This window comes from Leopardus geoffroyi, chromosome C1, assembly GCF_018350155.1.
Source record: "Leopardus geoffroyi isolate Oge1 chromosome C1, O.geoffroyi_Oge1_pat1.0, whole genome shotgun sequence".
NCBI classification, from domain to species: domain Eukaryota; kingdom Metazoa; phylum Chordata; class Mammalia; order Carnivora; family Felidae; genus Leopardus; species Leopardus geoffroyi.
In genome coordinates this window covers 182,450,984-182,472,344 of record NC_059328.1, presented here as the reverse complement: position 1 = coordinate 182,472,344, position 21,361 = coordinate 182,450,984, and the positions used below count along the sequence as shown (strand labels likewise).

The 21,361-nt window shown below is 39.6% G+C and overlaps 1 protein-coding gene across 5 annotated transcripts in view; it reads left to right on the top strand.

The window, feature by feature from the left end:
- DNAH7 (dynein axonemal heavy chain 7) overlaps positions 1 to 21,361 on the top strand; it is a 277,543-nt gene that overhangs the window by 217,333 nt on the left and 38,849 nt on the right. For all 5 annotated transcript variants that reach the window (XM_045480573.1, XM_045480572.1, XM_045480576.1 and 2 more), the window contains 5 exons: positions 1,402 to 1,528; positions 2,772 to 2,966; positions 5,498 to 5,590; positions 10,814 to 10,990; positions 13,775 to 13,936. In XM_045480573.1, coding sequence (XP_045336529.1) covers positions 1,402 to 1,528; positions 2,772 to 2,966; positions 5,498 to 5,590; positions 10,814 to 10,990; positions 13,775 to 13,936 — 754 coding nt within the window. The remainder of the gene's footprint in view (positions 1 to 1,401; positions 1,529 to 2,771; positions 2,967 to 5,497; positions 5,591 to 10,813; positions 10,991 to 13,774; positions 13,937 to 21,361) is intronic.

The window sequence follows — 21,361 nt, the reverse complement described above, 5'->3', positions numbered from 1 at the left end:
TGATCTGTACCCTGGGATATTAGTTTGAAAATAGCTACAATATGGTGGTACTGGTAGGTTATTTTTTCTAGACACATTAAGAAACACTGATAAAAGTTTTCTTCATCAAAATCAGGGGCGCCTGGGTGGCGCAGTCGGTTAAGCGTCTGACTTCAGCCAGGTCACGATCTCGCGGTCCGTGAGTTCGAGCCCCACATCAGGCTCTGGGCTGATGGCTCAGAGCCTGGAGCCTGTTTCCGATTCTGTGTCTCCCTCTCTCTCTGCCCCTCCCCCGTTCATGCTCTGTCTCTCCCTGTCCCAAAAATAAATAAACGTTGAAAAAAAAATTTTTTTTTTTAAAAATCAAACTCTGCTAATTTTTCCTTCAGGTAAATTCGTCTGCTTAGTTTCAGCCCTTATCAATCATTAGCTCTCCACAAAGGTGTCAGCCAACTGTTTTATTTCTATTATAACTATTATAACTAATATAATAAAACATTTGTGAAATTTTTGTTTCAATGATGGTTTATTTTCCTTATGAGATAATTACCTGAAAATGTTTAAAGTGTTATGTACGTGCTATGGATACAGATCACACATGTTAGCACTTACTATAAAGTTGTTAGTTGCAAATATTGCGATTATTCATATTTTCATGTTCTGTCTATGTAGTAAATAAAAATGTACTTGGGGTGCCTGGGTGGCTCAGTTGTTTAGGCATCTGACTCTTGATATTGGCTCAGGTCATGATTTCGGGGTCCTGAGATCAGGCCCTGCATCAGACGCTGTGCTGAGTATGGAGCCTGCTTTGGATTCTCTCTCTCTCTCTCTCTCTCTCTCTCTCTCTCTCTCTCTCTCTGCCCCTGCCCCACGCATGTGCACACGCACTCTCAAAACAAATAAACTTAAAAAAAATGTAATTTATCAAGTTTTGTGATTTCTCTAGCTTTTATGGACTTATGAGCAGAGTAGCACAGTACTAAATGTTAATTTAATAAAGGAGCTATGAATTTTAATCTGTTAATTTAATATAAAACATACAACATTTGGAAGCATTTATAGAATAAGAAAATCAAATTTTACCCTAAGAAATGCTTTATAGTTAAAAATCATCCACAAATCTTTAAACGCAACAGATTAATGTACCATGCATTGACTCTTTTCTGAAAGAAAGATTAAGTGTTTTTTTAAAAAATCAGTCAACAGTAAAATGCAATTCTACTGAAGTGTTTCTACATTGTGTAGCTCTCAAATTGGTGCACCCAGTTAATGACAATCCTTGATTGTTTTGGGGGTAATTGACCAGAAAGCTGATTAGAAGAATATACATCTAAATGGTTTATAATAGGTTTCCTTAAGAGCATTTTCTTTTAAGTATAATGCATTTTTTATTTATTCACTTCTCTTTCTGTTGACCTGTAGGCTTCAAATTCTCAAGGATCACTTTACTTACTCCCTGTATGTTAATGTCTGCCGATCACTCTTTGAAAAGGATAAACTACTCTTTTCCTTTTGTCTAACTATGAATCTGCTGCTACATGAACATGCGGTTAGTACTGTTATAATTTGTAGGAAAAACATTAACATTGATTCATTAATTTACTAATTTGTATGGGAGTATGTGTGTGTATTCACAAGATGGTTGTAAACAATTAAACAATTATTGCAGTTAAGGCAAGAGATCACAACTAGACTGAACTTCACACAGGGGCAAAATAAATAAAGCAGAGTCCATTATGTAGTTATTCCTTAAATCTCTGTGTGTTTTAGTTTAAATAAAATAGTTTCTATTAGACTCTTATGTAAGTATGTATATATATTTACTAAATATGTTGATATATTTACATCAAGTAATCATATAGAGTTATGGTAATGTTTTTAAGAACTTGTGCAAGTTAGTCCAATCTAACCATTGGAGCTTAATAATACCTTTCATAAATTTTTACTATGTTTCAAATCTATTCATTTAAAATAAAAGACGCACCTTAAGAATGAAAGAGAGTATCGTATAAATGCACTCTTTTATTCACTTAGGTGCTAAAGATTTATTGATTTTTGTCTGGTGATACATTGGCTGAATTCTGAAGGAGTAAAGGCATTTTTCTTGCATTTCTTGCAAAAGTTTCATAGCAGTACCTCATTTCCTTTTTATGGAAAATAATTGAAGATATGGCAGATTGATGGCTTTCTGTCTTCCCCCCATTTTTATTTTATCTATTTTTATTTTTGTTTATCTTTTGAGTATAGTTCGCACCAATGTTGCATGGGTTTCAGGTGCACGACATAGTAATTCATCAACTCTGCACCGCAAGTGTAACTACCATCGACCCCTGCTACAACACCACTGACGATATTCCCTACGCTGTACCTTTGATTCCTGTGGTTTCTTTACTCCCTACCTGGAAACCTATCTCTCCCACTTGCCTTCATTTTGCTGATTCCCCCAGCTCCTCCCCTCTGTCTTCCCACAATTTTTAGAGCCAGTAAGACGCCAAGCAGTCATTTTGGAAAACATTTATTCAGATAGAATTGTTAAGTTTAGATTAGTAATTCTGGAGGAAAATCATCAAAAAGTGGTTATCTAGAATGGAACGATTTTCAAAACCGGTTATAATGGATAAATGTTTTCTTATGAATAAATACTGAACTGCTATACCACTAGCTATAGAATTTCATAAGGACAATACTTGAAACTTGAAAATCAATAGCCAGTTCTTTTTCAATGGTTTAAATTTACTATGTACACATGATGAATTCATTTCTGACTCTTCATGCTACTTTGTTTTCCGAAGGTTAATAAAGCCGAGTGGAGATTTCTGCTAACTGGTGGGATTGGATTGGATAATCCTCACACCAACCCTTGTACCTGGCTCCCACAAAAGTCCTGGGATGAAATATGTCGACTAGATGATTTACCTTCCTTCAAAACCATTCGTAGGGAGTTTATGCACTTAAAGGATGGATGGAAAAAAGTGTATGATAGTTTGGTATGTTCTTAACACTTTTGCTTTTTCCAAAGTTTTTAAATGGAAAAAATAATGCTAAATTTCTTTTTTATTTTGAATAAAAAACAAGAATTAGGTAAACTTTAATCAACTGGTCAGACATTGAAATCAGGGTTTCGATTTATATCATCGGCACTTTCTATTTTTTTTTTTTTTTAACGTTTTTTAATTTATTTTGAGACAGGGAGAGACAGAGCATGAATGGGGGAGGGTCAGAGAGAGGGAGACACAGAATCCGAAACAGGCTCCAGGCTCTGAGCTGTCAGCACAGAGCCCGGCGCGGGGCTCGAACTCACGGACCGTGAGATCATGACCTGGGCCGAAGTCGGCCGCTCAACCGACTGAGCCACCCAGGCGCCCCTCATCGGCACCTTCTAAATTGATGGTTCTGTTTTGAACTTCTATTCAAATCCTTGAAATGTGTAGAAATGCATGGTCCTTAAAATATTCTGTTTGAATTTCCATGCCAAATTTTTACTTATTAACAATTTAGATTTTGTAATCATAATAGCAGGTAAGTTAAAGATTTTACAAAAGAGCTACTGTTTAGATTTTCTAAATCCAGGATATAAGCTAATAAACATTTTTGTCATTTGACATGAGGTGTAGGGGCCAAGGGCAGGCTACCCAAAATATGCCATTTTGGCATATTGATTATTTTAAAAAGAAGTTACTTAAGTGACAGCCTATGCAAGGACACTCAGAGCCACCCCTGAAAGCAGGAAATAAATCTCCCATATGAAAGGTACCCTTCCTGTACCAGGAGGTAAAAGAGATATCCTTATCACCAGAGATAAGAAATTTGGAGCACAGAAGGCTGTATCAACACCCTTGTTACTTTCTACTCATTTACTGCCCCACCCCAAATTCTATTTAGTATTCCTTACTAACTGAAACTCCCAAAGTTAAATTGTCTTTGTCCTGTCAATTCCTCACAGATTTATGGTCTCTTTGTCTAAAAAGTATAAAAACTACCTGCCTTGATCATTTCTTTGGGTCTCATTTTCATTATTGGACCCTCTGTGTACATGTAATCAAACGCTAGATTTTTTTTTCTCCTGTTAATCTGTTTCATGTAAATTTAGTTTTTAGTCTACCTAGAAGAACCATGGACAAAAGAAAATTTCCACCTCCCCCCTCTTTCAGAGGGAAAAGCTAATAGTTCTCAAGCAATTTTTCATGGGGCCCTATCTCACTAATTGGAGACTATTATAGTCAGGACAAAGTGTAAAACAATTTCCTTCTAGAATATATAGAAATTGTTGCCTTTCCTCACTTTTTTTTTTTTTTTTTTTTTTAGGATAAGGGCTAATATTTTGCCAATTTGTAGTTATTTTTTTCCCACTCCTTTATTTCTTCTCTCCACATTCTGCTTTCTTGGATTTAATTATGCAAGAAAGAGCTCTCCTTAGGGAAGACGGGAAGAGGAAATAAAGAGCCAGATATATGGAGAATATTTACCTACTTCTTGTAGTAGACATGACAGTGAGATTGTATCTACACATAAATTCAAACATTTGTACTGGATCACTGTTGGATCTCTCCCTGTTAGTAATAAAAACATATTTCCTTGAGGGGCGCCTGGGTGACACAGTCGGGTTAAGCTTCCGACTTCGGCTCAGGTCATGATTTCACAGTCTGTGAGTTCGAGCCCCGCATCAGACTCTGTGCTGACAGCTCAGAGCCTGGAGCCTGCCTCAGATTCTGTGTCTCTCTTTCTCTCTGCCCCTTCCCTGCTCATACTCTGTCTCTCTCTCTCAAAAATAAATAAACATTTAAAATGTTTAAAATAAACATTTTAATATATTTCCTAGACACAAATAGGTTTTTGTGAGTACTTCATTCTAATTTGAAATAGAGATTTTACTGACTATGCTGAAGCATGGAGATTTCTAATCTGAGATACTACATAGCCTTCCCTGAGGTTTTAAGATTCCAAATGTCTCCTTTTTTTTTTCTTTTTTTGAAATTTACCCCTCTTGGGTTCTTAATATCTCTCTTACATATTTTTAATAGCTCTCTCTGTTTTGGCTTCTTTTTACTGTATACATTTTCAAATATACCTTTATAAAGAAGATACCAAAACTTTGTTCAAAACAGGAAATATAATAAATTTATAATAATAAATTTTCTTCTTTTATAATATATATTTCTTTTTATAAATAGATGGTGACAGTAGTTGGTAGATTTTTAAATGCCTTTGGAGAAATAATGGGAGCACTCCATATGTACATTTTTTAATAAGGAGATTCATTTGGTCTAATGATTTGGATTCATATTGACATTAACCTGCTTAATTCATGCCCTAGTTTTGATTCCTTTGTGGTGTTTTAAATTTTCTTTTCATTCCTTATTTCATAACTTTGCCCCCGCCTGATAAAATTTACATTAGTATTCTTGATTTCATTTAGTCATTACATGGTTTCTCTAAAAATCAGCTTATACATCAAAATACTGTTCTCTTGGGAAATAATCTCCAAAATAGAATTGAATTCTATCTACTGTAATTTTAGGAACCACATCATGAGGTTTTTCCTGAAAATTGGGAAGATAAAGCAAATGAGTTTCAAAGGATGCTTATCATTCGTTGCTTGAGGCCAGACAAGGTAAGTGTGGGCTTTGAAAGCAGCTCTGTGATTCCAGTCCGCCCCTTCCCCCCATTATAGTCTGGTTTACCATATTTCCTTATATAATCACAGGGGAGGTGGAGGAGCCTGGGGGAACTAATCCCACTTCCTTCTAATGCAGCCGTTTTATCAAGAATTTTGTACATCCTTAAAGCCACACTCAATTAGTAGCTGACCAGACTATATGTTTTAGTTCTATTTATTTCATGATTCTTCCTTTTAATGCATGCTTTCCCAATTCCTTAAAACCTACTTCCTTTACATGCTGTAACTTCATTTTTATTCTGATCGCTTTGATGATATTAGTCAAACAGATCTAGTAGAATTTCTGGCTCTTCAAATCCTGTCTTTATGTATAGTTCTTTGTTGGCCTTTGGAAAGCAAGTACAATATCATTTTTAAGACATTCATCACTGCTGACTACAAAGGAAAACGTCAATACTGTTCATTTTAATTCCTTTAAATGATACATTATATAACCAGTGAATCCGCTCACCTGTCCAGGTCAGCGAATTTCAGTGCTCAGTGACATTCTCATTTGCATCATTATATTCTATGTTTTTAATTTTTTTAGGTTTATTTATTTTGAGAGAGAGGGTGTGCTGTGCAAGCATGAGCAGGGGAAAGACAGAAAGAGAGAGGGAGGGACAGAATACCAAGCAGGCTCTGTGCTGTCAGCACAGAGCCCAATACAGGACTCAAACTCACGACCTGTGAGTCTTGACCTGAGCTGAAATCGAGAGTCTGTTGCTTAACCAACTGAGCCACCAGGTGACCCCATTAGCCTCCAATTAAAAAAAACAAAAACAAAAACAAAAAACAAAAACCTAGTCACTTAAGTATAATGACCCATATATCTATGTTCTCTGAAACACTATAGATATTAGGTAGATTGAGGAAAATTTGAAAAAACATCCTAATCGTCCTTTGTTACTAGCCAAGTAAAAGTAATACATAACGATTTCAAAACTTACTGTAGCCACAATTTGAGCTGCTAAGGAATATCTATAAGTCAGTCATTCCATCCTAACAACAAACAACTGGAACTTAGGTGGTGAAAGCAACATACTTTAAAAAGTTCTTACCTGCACCAGTGATAATGTGGGGTAGAGGCATTCTTCCCTCTGTAAGCCATAGTCTGTTTAATGAAGATAAGCGATTCTTGCTTGGCCTGTCAGTGTGCTCTTAGCCAGCGGCCGAGGATCCATTAGGCAGAGTGCCTAGGGCCCAGGATGCTTCTAGGTGTTCACAAAAACGTTTGAATTCCTTTTAAAAATGGAAAATATAACCTGGACTTGTTAACGCTTGTAATTACCCTGAAACAATTGTAAAACATAATTCTTACTTGTTTTTCATGGGGGAAGGGATGCACAAGGTGACTAGGGCCCGCAAAAGTCACCACACTGCCCTGCCCTGGGGTGTTGGAAGCAGCCACAATTGTTTAGGAATCAGGTATTAAACTGATGAAATGTTTTCCTCCTTGGTAGCCCTTTCAAAAGTGAATTGCCACTTAGTGTTAAGCCTCAGAAGTTGCCCCTACAAGTATTAAATATGGAAGAATATGAAATGCTTCACCCTCTGGCCTGAAACAGCATCCTCCCTAAAAGCTTTTTTTTTTTTTTTTTAATTTTCAAAGGTTTTTACTTTATTTTCTAAGCCAGGTAAAGACTCTTAATACTAAAATGACTCTGCGTGTACCACTGACCTTCTCCCGTCAGTATTTGAAAAAAACAAAGAGGCTTCTATCCATGTTTTATATTAAGTTTGATTAAAAGTGACTAATGAGCCATTTCCTAACTACAGCTTTTCCCCTATAAATATCTTTTCCCCAGTTTTATGTTTTAAAAAAGTTGATATTTTAAGCTGAAAATACATTGAGATACCAAATAGATCAAACATTACTTTCCACATTCAGTCTCTTTTTAAAGTATATTTGAGGGAGGTGAGGAGTAAGATATTCAAGTTGAGGGGGTTTTGTCTGTATGTTTTTGCTTTTAAATCAATTGAGGTGAAACTTACGGTTTTATACTTCTCTTAGCTACCCTGTCCAATATTTTGCACCCTGACTTGTAACTTTGTCCCCAATGTTTCCATATCTCCTTTAGAGTTTTCCTTGGATGGGTGGATGAGTGTAGACATTAATGCTATTGGCCAGGATTTCCAGTTCTCCTCTGCACGTGCGTGCGCACACACACATATACACACACACACAGGAGGTGAAGGACTGTGGCTATAAACCTTGCTCTGGCCAATAAAATGTGAGAAGTGTCAGGGCAGAAGCATTTAATTGCCAGCGTTGAGAATCTCCAGGGCACTCCCTCTGCCATCAAAATTGAGGAAGCACATACTGATATTTAAGTTCCCTAAGCAGGCTGGAGCCCTGAGCCAGCACTGGTGGTGAGTTGCCTACCCACCCACAGGACTTTGCAAGGATGAGAAATTGTTGTGTTCAGTCACTGAGATCTGGAAATTGTTTGCTACTGCAGCATAATTCAATTTAACCTAAGCGACCGGTTACCATTAACTATACTATGCGCCTATGATCATTAATATAAATAAATTATTAGTATGCTCTTATATCACTAGCTACCTCAAACACTTCAATCTTACTGTTACCAGGTATTCCATGTTCTAGTGGTAAATTGTTGACTTTGGAATCTATATATTTAAAAATAATACACGGAGCACCAGAGTGGCTCAGTCAGTTAAGACCCGACTCTTGATTTCAGCTCAGGTCATGATCTCATGGTTTGTGGGATGGAACCCCACAATATGCTCTGCCCTGACAGCTTAGAGCCTGCTTGGGATTCCTTCCCTCTCTCCCTCTCTGTTCCTCCCCTGCTTGCTCTCTCTCTCTCTCTCAAAATAAATAAACATTAAAAAACAAAATAAAAATAATATATGGCTATGATACTTTTCAGAATGGTTTTCCCAAGTAACATGGCATTGGCATACCAGAGACAGGAACAGTGCTATATGAGGCTAGAATTTGGGCTAATGCTATGGAAATTTTTATTATCTCATATATTTGAGATAATATATCCACCAGGAAAATCAGCAGTGCTTCAATCTCTAGTTTACATTAGATATTATTTGCCAGCACAATTTTCCACTGCTCTGTCCTCAATACAGAGTCCACCCAGGGGTAACAGGCTGCATGTGCCAGGTTCTCCCATGTTCTAATTTAGAAAAATGTAAAAGATGCTCAGTCAATCACCAGTAGGAAAAATGAGATGGACTCATACTTTCTTATGGAATTTAATATTTTATAGTGTTTGATTGATGAAAAGAAACATATCAAGGGAATAAATGCTGAGGTGTGCCGTGTTTTGAGCCCGTTCACAAAATGAGCTTCTGGCCACCATTCTCTCCTGAACAGTAAACAAAACGCAACTTAATCAGCTTTCAGTAAGAAACTTGTCAAATAGTAGTGAATATGTCTCTCTGACCTCCGATAAATCCTACAGGAACTTGCAACACATAGATTAACATAAATGGAAAACCACAAACTTCTTCCCTGCCTTTGGGAAGGTGATTGCTTAAATTAGCTTGCGATTTTTGTTACTGACAGATTTCGTTTACAGACCTAATGCTGGCATAATTCGATGGCAGAAGCAAACCCAATTCTGTTGCCTTGCAAACCGAACAGCAAACACAGCTTAATTTACCTTGAGAATTAAAGTTCAGTCTTGGGAGCAAGCAAGTCGTGCTCAGTTTTAACATTAAAAAGAAAACACTGGGGGCACCTGGGTGGCTCAGTCAGTTAAGCGTCCGACTTTGGCTCAGGTCATGATCTTCCTGTTTGTGAGTTCGAGCCCGGCATTGGGCTCTGTGCTGACAGCTCAGAGACTGGAGCCTGCTTCCGATTCTGTGTCTCCCTCCCTCTCCCTGTCCTTCCCCTGCTCGTGCACTCTCTCTCTCTCTCAAAAATAAATAAACATTAAAAAAAAAAAAAGGAAACACTGAAGTTTGTCCGTGCTTCCCCTCATGTGCACACCCCTGACCTAGTTCTCCAGCTCTGACAGCTAGCCAGCCATGTCTGCATGTGAGCAGTGGCCAATGGCAGCCTGAAACACTCATAAGAGAGGGGACAATGATAGCTCAAACTTACTAAAAGTAACACCATGCACTTAGAAGCCATGTGCTTTTGTTTTGTTTGCAAAGCTATAATTTAGTGAAGAAGTCAGCCTTGGGAAGAGAAAAAAGGTTCATTTTCCTTTGTTAGTTGGTGTTTTAATGTAGTGAGAAAAGACCAGCTATGGGAAAAGAAGAATGAGAAAGGTAATATCCCTGGGATAGACAGGAGATTTTTAGTTTCCTGCAATAAGTTTGACATCTGTGTGCATTCAGAATAAGAATCCCAAGCAGGATCCATGGTCAACCTGGAGCCCCACCTAGGGCTCGATTCCACAACCCTGGGATCATGACCGGAGCCAAAATCAAGAGTCAGATGCTCAACAGACTGAGCCATCTAAGTGCCCCCGTTATCAGGAATCTTATGCAATGTGGCTTTGGCTATTTCTCAGGAGTATGGCTTGTTTCTCCTTCACAGTCCTTTTCTTTTTTCTTTCTGTTTGTTTTCCCAGCTATATCAATTCTTTCTTGATGGTATAGTACTGTATAAATAATTCTTAAATTTCTACTTTTGAGTTGTGGACTTTTAGCCCATGGTATTTTAAAAGTTAAGTAAAAGAGTTAGGGTTTCTCACATCCTTCATCCACTAGGTATTGAATGCTCCGTGAAGGGAAGAAAAATACCTTTGAATTCTGGCGTCACCAACCACTTATCTTTTATTATTTAAATAATTTATAAGTTTTTTTCTATCTAAAAGATGTTTATATAAAGTCATGCCTTGGACCCTCCTGGTGGAGTTATTAACAAATAACTAAGCTAATGTACCTAGAGTCCTTTGTTTTAAAATATCTATGGGGCACCTGGGTGGCTCAGATGGTTAAGCGTCCGACTTTAGCTCAGATCATGATCTTGCAGTCCGTGAGTTCGAGCCCCGCGTCGGGCTCTGTGCTGACAGCTCAGAGCCTGGATCCTGCTTCAGATTCTATGTCTCCCTCTCTCTCTGCCCCTCCCTGACTTGCACTGTCTCTCTCTCTCTCTCTCTCTCTCAAAAATCTTTGAATCTGAACTTTTTAATTTCATAAGCAGATTTTGAATATTCTTTCAAATATATTCTTGTCCCTTTCTAGATTATTCCAATGCTGCAAGAATTTATAATCAACAGATTGGGGCGCATGTTCATTGAACCACCCCCCTTTGATTTATCCAAGGCATTTGGAGATAGTAACTGCTGTGCACCCCTGATTTTTGTGCTCTCTCCAGGAGCGGATCCCATGGCTGCTCTTCTAAAATTTGCTGATGACCAGGTACCTTAAAATAGATAAGGTTGTCTGATATTATAAAAGTGAATAAATAAAGGATTTTCTGGCTAAATTTTTTAAAACACAAACTTGCTTATCCAAAATGGTGGGAGGGAAAGGTAAAAATTTATCACTCACTTAGCTTTTGAAAGAGTAGGGTTCCAGAAGTTGACAGAGTCTCAAGAAAATATTAAAATTTTTTTTAAGTTTATATATTTATTTTGAGAGAGAGACAGAGACAGTACGAGCAGGCAGAGAAAGAGAGAGAGAGAGAGAGAGAGGGAATCCCAAGCAGGCTCTGCACTGCCAGCACAGATCCTGATGCGGGCCCCGAACCCACATGAAACTGTGAGGTCATGACCTGAGCCGAAACCGAGAGTTGAAAGCTTAACCGACTGAGCCACCCAGGCACCCCTCAAGAAAATATTTAAATGACAGCACTGACATTAAAAACAGTTTTCCATATCCAAATTATAAGACCAGAATTTGGCTTGAGGGACACTTGCTTCTATTTTGGGGGCACAGAGAGACTCTTTGACATTACACCAGTATATGAGCGTGGATTGATTTAATTCAAGTCTAGACAGTGACCATGGGGGGATCTTTCTCTGAAACTGTCCCTTCTCTCAATTTCTTTCTTTTTTTATTTTTTTAAATTAACTTATTTACTTTGAGAGAGAGAGAGATAGCATGAGTGGAGGAGGGGAAGAGAGAGAGGGAGACACAGCACGGAGCCCGATGCGGGGCTCAAACTCATGAACCGTGAGATCATGACTTGAGCCGAAATCAAAAGTTGGCCACTTAACCAGCTGAGCCACCCAGGCGCTCCCTTCCAATTTCTAAAGGGGGACCTTCTTGACTTTCCAGAACAATCCTATATTACAGTCACATTACCAGGTTAGAATATATTCCCATATTTATATTTCAAGGCTTTAAAATTATTCAAACGAATTTATTGGAAATTTTCTTACATCATTCAACCTAGAATAAGAAAATCTTCATGAACAGGTGACAACATTTTATTTTTTTAAAAATTTTTTTAATGTTTTTATTCAGTTTTGAGAAAAAGGGAGAGAGAGTGAATGGGGGAGGAGCAGAGAGACAGGGAGACACAGAATCCACAGCAGGCTCCAGGCTCTGAGCTGTCAGCACAGAGCCCAACGCGGGGCTTGAATTCACGAGCTATGAGATCATGACCTGAGCGGAAGTCAGACATTTAACCGACTGAGCCACCCAGGTGCCCCAGGTGATGACATTTTTTAGTTGATTTTTTTTCCCTTTTGGTCTAATCGAAATAACATTTTATGGAAATAATACTGACATTTCTAAAACCAGCACCACCACTTTTACTGTGCTTTATCCATACTGCTAATTTTGCTAGACCTTGTTATGCACACTTTTCTTTTAATTTTTAAAGCAATCCTATGAAGTAAAGAGCGGCATCTCCATTTTACAGGGAGGGATACTGAAGCATGGAGAGCTTAAGTGGCTTCTCAAAGGCTGCATAGCTGATAGATTACAATACTCTTTACTAGGCCAATTTATTTTAATATTTCATGTTTTTTTTTCCATTGGGGTAATTCTTAGATACTTGGGGATTGATCGTGTGACACAGCACTTACCACCGGTTAAAGAAGTGCTGGAATGTGGCTGTCATCACTGAAGGAGATGGGGTGTGAGATGACGTATTGAGGGGCTGGATCCACATAGGACCTTTGTGGCTACATTAAGGATGTTGAATACAGTGGGATGGTGTCATGGGATTTTAAGCAACAGAGTGACACAATCTGATCTGTAGTTTATAAAGCTCATCCTAGCTGGTGTGAGGAGAATTTACTTGAGTAGGGCAAAATGGAAGCAGGGCATTCGTTGGAGTGGGGGGTGGGGGTGGGGCCGCTGCTAAAAGGCCAGAAAGAGCAATGGTGGGCCAGAGCGGAAGTGGTGTGGATGCTTGAGGTATTCATTTTAGGTGGGACTCCTCTCCAAATCAACATGATCTTTCCGATCCTTTGAGATCTTCCCAGTTCCTCTCCATTTCTCTTCCCACATTGTACGGCTTGATTGTTCTCTGCCATTGTTCTCCGTGCATTGTCTTCACTTGCTATCTCCATGTCCAGAAATGGTAGCACCGGGCTCTATTTTGTTTGCTGCTGCTTCTGCCCGCTAGTGTTGATGTAACTGCCCTGGAAAGAAAGAGCTCAAGGAGTCACAGACACTGTTTCCAGAAGCTGCAGATGAATCGGGATATAGTAGAAATGCACTCTGGACACATATTCCCACAGAATCCTTTAAAGAAACTTTAAAAGGGGAATTAGGAGTTAATTTTTTTTCCCACCGAACTCTATGCAGCAATGAAATTAATTAAAATATAATTATTCAAAGATCTGGAGGGAACAGAAACAAGTTCATCTGTCTGTTCCTAGTTTTCTTTTCAGCTTTGGATTTTAGGAGTTGCTGCAGGACAGCTAGGTCCTTTCATCTCCTGTTTCCTCAGGTTAAAAGTGTTCTTAATATTTTTTCTATCCCTTATGTCAACAATCAAAGACCCTACAGAATTTTCCATTTATTACCATGACTATTTATGACCTGAACTGACTTGCTTTTGATCTCAGTTTTTATAAGATTCTTAATCAGTAAGAATTTTGTAGGGCTGCATATGGTTAGACCGTTGAGGGATTCTACATAATTAAATTTTAACATATTTAGTGTCAACATTTCCTGTGAAAAATAACACTGATTCTTCTTTAAAGGTGTATTGTTACATAATATCTTTGTTATTCTTGTACACAGGGATATGGGGGATCAAAGCTTAGCTCTTTATCCCTTGGTCAAGGCCAAGGGCCCATAGCTATGAAGATGATAGAAAAAGCTGTCAAAGAAGGAACATGGGTTGTTCTTCAGAACTGTCACCTTGCCACTTCTTGGATGCCAACCCTCGAGAAAGTTTGTGAGGTAAAAATGCAAGTTTATTTTTATGAGATTGTATTCCCCCCACATAATTACTGATATACACCGCCATTCAGCGACATGGCTGTTCTCTGGTTCAGAGGGCTACAGGCGAGTGGCATGCCTGGATTACAGGAGAGGTGGGCTCGCACTGGGAACTAGGGGACCAGAGGAGATCACGCAGTCAGGCCTCATCCAGTCCCTCTCAACAGGGACAAGGGCTCATGCAGTGAGTTGGAAATCTCCTTAATCCATAAGAGCAGCCTCAAACATGGGATTAAACCACAGGGCAAATGGACACCAATGTACTTTTCACAGCAGCGGACCAAAGACAACAAAGGAGGCTTTTCAGGGTGAAATTCATGTAGTCACTCTAAACCAAAAGGCTTCGGGATGTAACTTTACTTTACCTGACTTCTCACCTACTTAGCCAGTGACCCTGCCACGGAGGATCAATCTGAATCCAAAGGAGTACTCCCTCCTCGCCCCCCATCCCCCTGTTCTTGCAGCGGGTTAGGGCACTTCCCTATTCTGGTGGGCAGAAATTCCAGGAAGAAACCCCATGTAGCTCAACTGAGGAACAGAAAACCTGGCACTTGATTTCAACAAACAAAGAGAAAATATATTTGATGTAATTACCCACGACTCTGGACCGCCCCTAACTCAGGAGTCCCACGGGTTACTAATTAGTCAAGGTAATGATATAACTTGCACAGTCCAGACATACAATTGAAACGTTAAGGAGCCGGTTGTATTTTCCTTTGTGCCACTTGTCACCATTTTGTCTGTATCTCTTAATGGAATATAAGCACCATGAGAACAGTGACTTTGTTTTCTTCTCTGCTTTATCTCCAGCACCTTGAATTGTGCCTGGTCCAAAGAGACAGTCCATAAATATTTCCTGAGTCAGTGAATAAATACTGCTTCCCTGCTTAAAACTTTTCCATTGCGTGCAAGACAAAGTTTAAACCCCCATCGTGGCTTACAACACCCTTCCTCGTTGACCTTTGCTTCCTCTCAGTTTTCATCTCTGGCCACTTTGCATCTTGACTTCTATGCTCTAGCCATTGGAAATTCTTTCACTTTGGTATAGCTTACTTTTTCAAGAATGTAGGCCATCCTAATGTTTCCATCTGAAAAACGATTCTTCCTATTATTTGCCTTACCAAGATCTTCTCATCCTTCAGGCCTTACATTAGAGGTTTGATATTTGTGCCTGTTTCCTTGTGGTTCCTCCATCTCTAGGCCATTCTTTTTTTTTTTTTTTTTTTTTTTTGGTTTCATGGATTTATTTATTTATTTATTTATCAATATATGAAATTTATTGTCAAATTGGTTTCCATACAACACCCAGTGCTCATCCCAAAAGGTGCCCTCCTCAATACCCATCACCCACCCTCCCCTCCCTCCCACCCCCCATCAACCCTCAGTTTGTTCTCAGTTTTTAAGAGTCTCTTATGCCTTGGCTCTCTCCCACTCTAACTTCCTTTTTTTTTTTTCTTTCCCCTCCCCCATGGGTATCTGTTAAGTTTCTCAGGATCCACATAAGAGTGAAACCATATGGTATCTGTCTTTCTCTGTATGGCTTATTTCACTTAGCATCACACTCTCCAGTTCCATCCACGTTGCTACAAAGGGCCATATTTCATTCTTTCTCATTGCCACGTAGTACTCCATTGTGTATATAAACCACAATTTCTTTATCCATTCATCAATTGATGGACATTTAGGATCTTTCCATAATTTGGCTATTGTTGAGAGTGCTGCTATGAACATTGGGGTATAAGTGCCCCTATGCATCAGTACTCCTGTATCCCTTGGGTAAATTCCTAGCAGTGCTATTGCTGGGTCAAAGGGTAGGTCTATTTTTAATTTTTTGAGGAACCTCCACACTGTTTTCCAGAGTGGCTGCACCAATTTGCATTCCCACCACAGTGCAAGAGGGTTCCCATCTCTCCACATCCTCTCCAGCATCCATAGTCTCCTGATTTGTTCATTTTGGCCACTCTGACTGGCGTGAGGTCATATCTGAGTGTGGTTTTGATTTGTATTTCCCTGATGAGGAGTGACATTGAGCATCTTTTCATGTGCCTGTTGGCCATCCGGATGTCTTCTTTAGAGAAGTGTCTATTCATGTTTTCTGCCCATTTCTTCACTGGGTTATTTGTTTTTCGGGTGTGGAGTTTGGTGAACTCTTTATAGATTTTGGATACTAGCCCTTTGTCTGATGTGTCATTTGCAAATATCTTTTCCCATTCCGTTGGTTGCCTTTTAGTTTTGTCGGTTGTTTCCTTTGCTGTGCAGAAGCTTTTTATCTTTGCTTTTAATTCCCTTGCCTTTGGGGTTGTGTCAAGTAAGAAATTGCTACGGCTGAGGTCAGACAGGTCTTTTCCTGCTTTCTCCTCTAGGGTTTGATGGTTTCCTGTCTCATATTCAGGTCCTTTATCCATTTTGAGTTTATTTTTCTGAATGGTGTAGGAAAGTGGTCTAGTTTCAATCTTCTGCATGTTGCTGTCCAGTTCTCCCAACACCATTTGTTAAAGAGAGTGTCTTTTTTCCATTGGATGTTCTTTCCTGCTTTGTCAAAGATGAGTTAGCCATACGTTTGTGCATCTAGTTTTGGGGTTTCTATTCTATTCCATTGGTCTATGTGTCTGTTTTTGTGCCAATACCATGCTGTCTTGATGATGACAGCTTTGTAGTAGAGGCTAAAGTCTGGGATTGTGATGCCTCCTGCTTTGGTCTTCTTCTTCAAAATTACTTTGGCTATTCAGGGCCTTTTGTGGTTCCATATGAATTTTAGGATTGCTTGTTCTAGTTTCGAGAAGAATGCTGGTGCAATTTTGATTGGGATTACATTGAATGTGTAGATAGCTTTGGGTAGTATTGACATTTTGACAATATTTATTCTTCCAATCCATGAGCAGGGAATGTCTTTCCATTTCTTTATATCTTCTTCAATTATCTTCATAAGCTTTCTATAGTTTTCAGCATACAGATCTTTTACATCTTTGGTTAGATTTATTCCTAGGTATTTTATGCTTCTTGGTGCAATTGTGAATGGGATCAGTTTCTTTATTTGTCTTTCTGTTGCTTCATTATTAGTGTATAAGAATGCTACTGATTTCTGTACATTGATTTTGTATCCTGCAACTTTGCTGAATTCATGTATCAGTTCTAGCAGACTTTTGGTGGAGTCTATCGGATTTTCCATGTATAATATCATGTCATCTGCAAAAAGCGAAAGCTTGACTTCATCTTTGCCAATTTTGATGCCTTTGATTTCCTTTTGTTGTCTGATTGCTGATGCTAGCACTTCCAACACTATGTTAAACAACAGCGGTGAGAGTGGACATCCCTGTTGTGTTCCTGATCTCAGGGAAAAAGCTCTCAGTTTTTCCCTATTGAGGATGATGTTAGCTCTGGGCTTTTCATAAATGGCTTTGATGATCTTTAAGTATGTTCCTTCTATCCCAACTTTCTTGAGGATTTTTATTAATAAAGTTGCTGGATGTTGTCAAATGCCTTTTCTGCATCGATTGACAGGATCATATGGTTCTTATCTTTACTTTTAATAATGTGATGTATCACGTTGATTGATTTGCAAATGTTGAACCAGTCCTGCATGCCAAGAATGAATCCCACTTGATCATGATGAATAATTCTTTTTATATGCTATTGAATTTGATTTGCTAGTATCTTATTGAGAATTTTTGCATCCATATTCATCAGGGATATTGGCCGGTAGTTCTCTTTTTTTACTGGGTCTCTGTCTGGTTTAGGAATCAAAGTAATACTGGCTTCATAGGATGAGTCTGGAAGTTTTCCTTCCCTTTCTATTTTTTGGAATAGCTTGAGAAGGATAGGTATTATCTCTGCTTTAAATGTGTGGTAGAACTCCCCTGGGAAGCCATCTGGTCCTGGACTCTTATTTGTAGGGAGATTTTTGATGACTGATTCAATTTCTTCGCTGGTTATGGGTCTTTTCAAGCTTTCTATTTCCTCCTGATTGAGTTTTGGAAGCGTGTGGCTATTTAGGAATTTATCCATTTTTTCCATGTTGTCCAGTTTGTTGGCATATAATTTTTCATAGTATTCCCTGATAATTGCTTGTATCTCTGAGGGATTGGTTGTAATAATTCCATTTTCATTCATGATTTTATCTATTTGGGTCATCTCCCTTTTCTTTTGAGAAACCTGGCTAGAGGTTTATCAATTTTGTTTATTTTTTCAAAAAACCAACTGTTGGTTTCGTTGATCTGCTCTACAGTTTTTTTAGACTCTATATTGTTTATTTCTGCTCTGATCTTTATTATTTCTCTTCTTCTGCTGGGTTTAGGCTGTCTTTGTTGTTCTGCTTCTATTTCCTTTAGGTGTGCTGTTAGATTTTGTATTTGGGATTTTTCTTGTTTCTTGAGATAGGCCTGGATTGTAATGTATTTTCCTCTCAGGACTGCCTTCACTGCATCCCAAAGCGTTTGGATTGTTGTATTTTCATTTTCGTTTGTTTCCATATATTTTTTAATTTCTTCTCTAATTGCCTGGTTGACCCACTCATTCTTTAGTAGGGTGTTCTTTAATCTCCATGCTTTTGGAGGTTTTCCAGACTTTTTCCTGTGGTTGATTTCAAGCTTCATAGCATTGTGGTCTGAAAGTATGCATGGTATGATTTCAATTCTTGTATACTTATGAAAGGCTGTTTTGTGACCCAGTATGTGATCTATCTTGGAGAATGTTCCGTGTGCACTCGAGAAGAAAGTATATTCTGTTGCTTTGGGATGCAGAGTTCTAAATATATCTGTCAAGTCCATCTGATCCAATGTATCATTCAGGGCCCTTGTTTCTTTATTGACCGTGTGTCTAGATGATCTATCCATTTCTGTAAGTGGAGTGTTAAAGTCCCCTGCAATTACCACACTCTTATCAATAAGGTTGCTTATGTCTGTGAGTAATTGTTTTATATATCTGGGGGCTCCTGTATTCAGCACATAGACATTTATAATTGTTAGCTCTTCCTGATGGATAGACCCTGTGATTATTATATAATGCCCTTCTTCATCTCTTGTTACAGCCTTTAATTTAAAGTCTAGTTTGTCTGATATAAGTATGGCTGCTCCAGCTTTCTTTTGACTTCAAGTGGCATGATAAATAGTTCTCCATCCCCTCACTCTCAATCTGAAGGTGTCCTCAGGTCTAAAATGAGTCTCTTGTAGACAGCAAATAGATGGCTCTTGTTTTTTTTATCCATTCTGATGCCCTATGTCTTTTGGTTGGCACATTTAGTCCATTTACATTCAGTGTTATTATAGAAATATATGGGTTTAGAGTCATTGTGATGTCCGTAGGTTTCATGCTTGTAGCGATGTCTCTGTTACTTTGTCTCACAGAATCCCCCTTAGGATCTCTTGTAGGGCTAGTTTAGTGGTGATGACTTCCTTCAGTTTTTGTTTGTTTGGGAAGACCTTTATCTCTCCTTCTATTCTAAATGACAGACTTGCTGGATAAAGGATTCTCGGCTGCATATTTTTTCTGTTCATCACATTGAAGATCTCCTGCCATTCCTTTCTGGCCTGCCAAGTGTCAGTAGAGAGATCAGTCACGAGTCTTATAGGTCTCCCTTTATATGTTAGAGCACATTTATCCCTTGCTGCTTTCAGGATTTTCTCTTTATCCTTGTATTTTGCCAGTTTCACTATGATATATCATGCAGATCGATTCAAGTTATGTCTGAAGGGAGTTCTCTGAGTCTCTTGGATTTCAATGCCTTTTTCCTTCCCCAGATCAGGGAAGTTCTCAGCTATTATTTCTTCAAGTACCCCTTCAGCACCTTTCCCTCTCTCTTCCTCCTCTGGAATACCAATTATGTGTAGATTATTTCTCTTTAGTGCATCACTTAGTTCTCTAATTTTCCCCTCATAATCCTGGATTTTTTTATCTCGCCTTTTCTCAGCTTCTCCTTTTTCCATAATTTTATCTTCTAGTTCCCCTATTCTCTCCTCTGCTTCTTCAATCCGAGCCGTGGTTGTCTCCATTTTATTTTGCAGCTCATTAATAGCATTTTTTAGCTCCTCCTGGCTGTTCCTTAGTCCCTTGATCTCTGTAGCAAGAGATTCTCTGCTGTCCTTTATACTGTTTTCAAGCCCAGCGATTAATTTTATGACTATTATTCTAAATTCACTTTCTGTTATATTGTTTAAATCCTTTTTGATCAGTTCGTTAGCTGTTGTTATTTCCTGGAGATTCTTTTGAGGGGAATTCTTCCGTCATTTTGGATAGTCCCTGGAGTGGTGCAGAACTGCAGGGCACTTCCCCTGTGCTGTCTTGAGTAACTTGCATTGGTGGGCGGGGCCGCAGTCAGACCTGATATCTGCCCCCAGCCCACCACTGGGGCCATAGTCAGACTGGTGTGTGCCTTCTCTTCCCCTCTCCTAGGAGCAGGATTCACTGTGGGGTGGCGTGGCCTGTCTGGGCTACTTGCACACTGCCAGGCTTGTGGTGCTGGGGATCTGGCGTATTAGCTGGGGTAGATAGGCAAGGTGCACGGGGGCAGGACGGATAGGCTTAACTCTCTTCTCCTTCAGTGATCTGCTGTGGGAGGGGCCCTGCGGCACCGGGAAGGAGTCAGACCCGCCAGAGGGATGGATCTGCAGAAGCACAGCGTTAGGTGTTTGTGTGGCACAAGCAAGTTCCCTGGAAGGAACTGGTTCCCTTTGGGATTTTGGCTGGCGGATGGGCGAGGGAGATGGTGCTAGCGAGCGCCTTTGTTCCCCGCCAAGCTGAGCTCGTTGTCCGGGGCTCAACAGCTCTCCCTCCCATTGTCCTCCAGCCTTCCCGCTCTCCGAGCAGAGCTGTTAACTTATAACCTTCCAGATGTTAAGTCCCGCTTGCTGTCCAAACACACTCCGTCCGGCCCCTCCGCTTTTGCCAGCCAGACTCGGGGGCTCTGCTTTGCTGGAGGGCTGCCCCTCCGCCCCGGCTCCCTCCCGCCAGTCCGTGTAGAGTGCACCTCCTTACCGCCCTTCCTACCCTCTTCCGTGGGCCCCTCGTGTATGCTTGGCTCTGGAGAATCCGTTCTGCTAGTCTTCTGGCGATTTTCTGGGTTATTTAGGCAGGTGTGGGTGGAATCTAAGTGATCTGCAGGACGTGGTGAGTTCAGTGTCCTCCTAGGACATCTTCCCCTCTAGGCCATTCCTATTGAACTGTGTCATATATACCCATTAGAGTCACATAAGAGAGAAGAGCTGTCCCTGATGGCTGGCAAACCTAGCCCAAAGTCCCATGAGTCACGTTGCTGAAGTCACTGGGCCTAGGGCAGCTGGTACTAGGGAAAAACGTTGCCCTTGCTCTCCACTGTTGTTACTAAAGAACAGAGGCATCTTTGCATCCTTCCTAATTCACCCTCACCCGTTGACCACATGAGTGCTCAAAAAA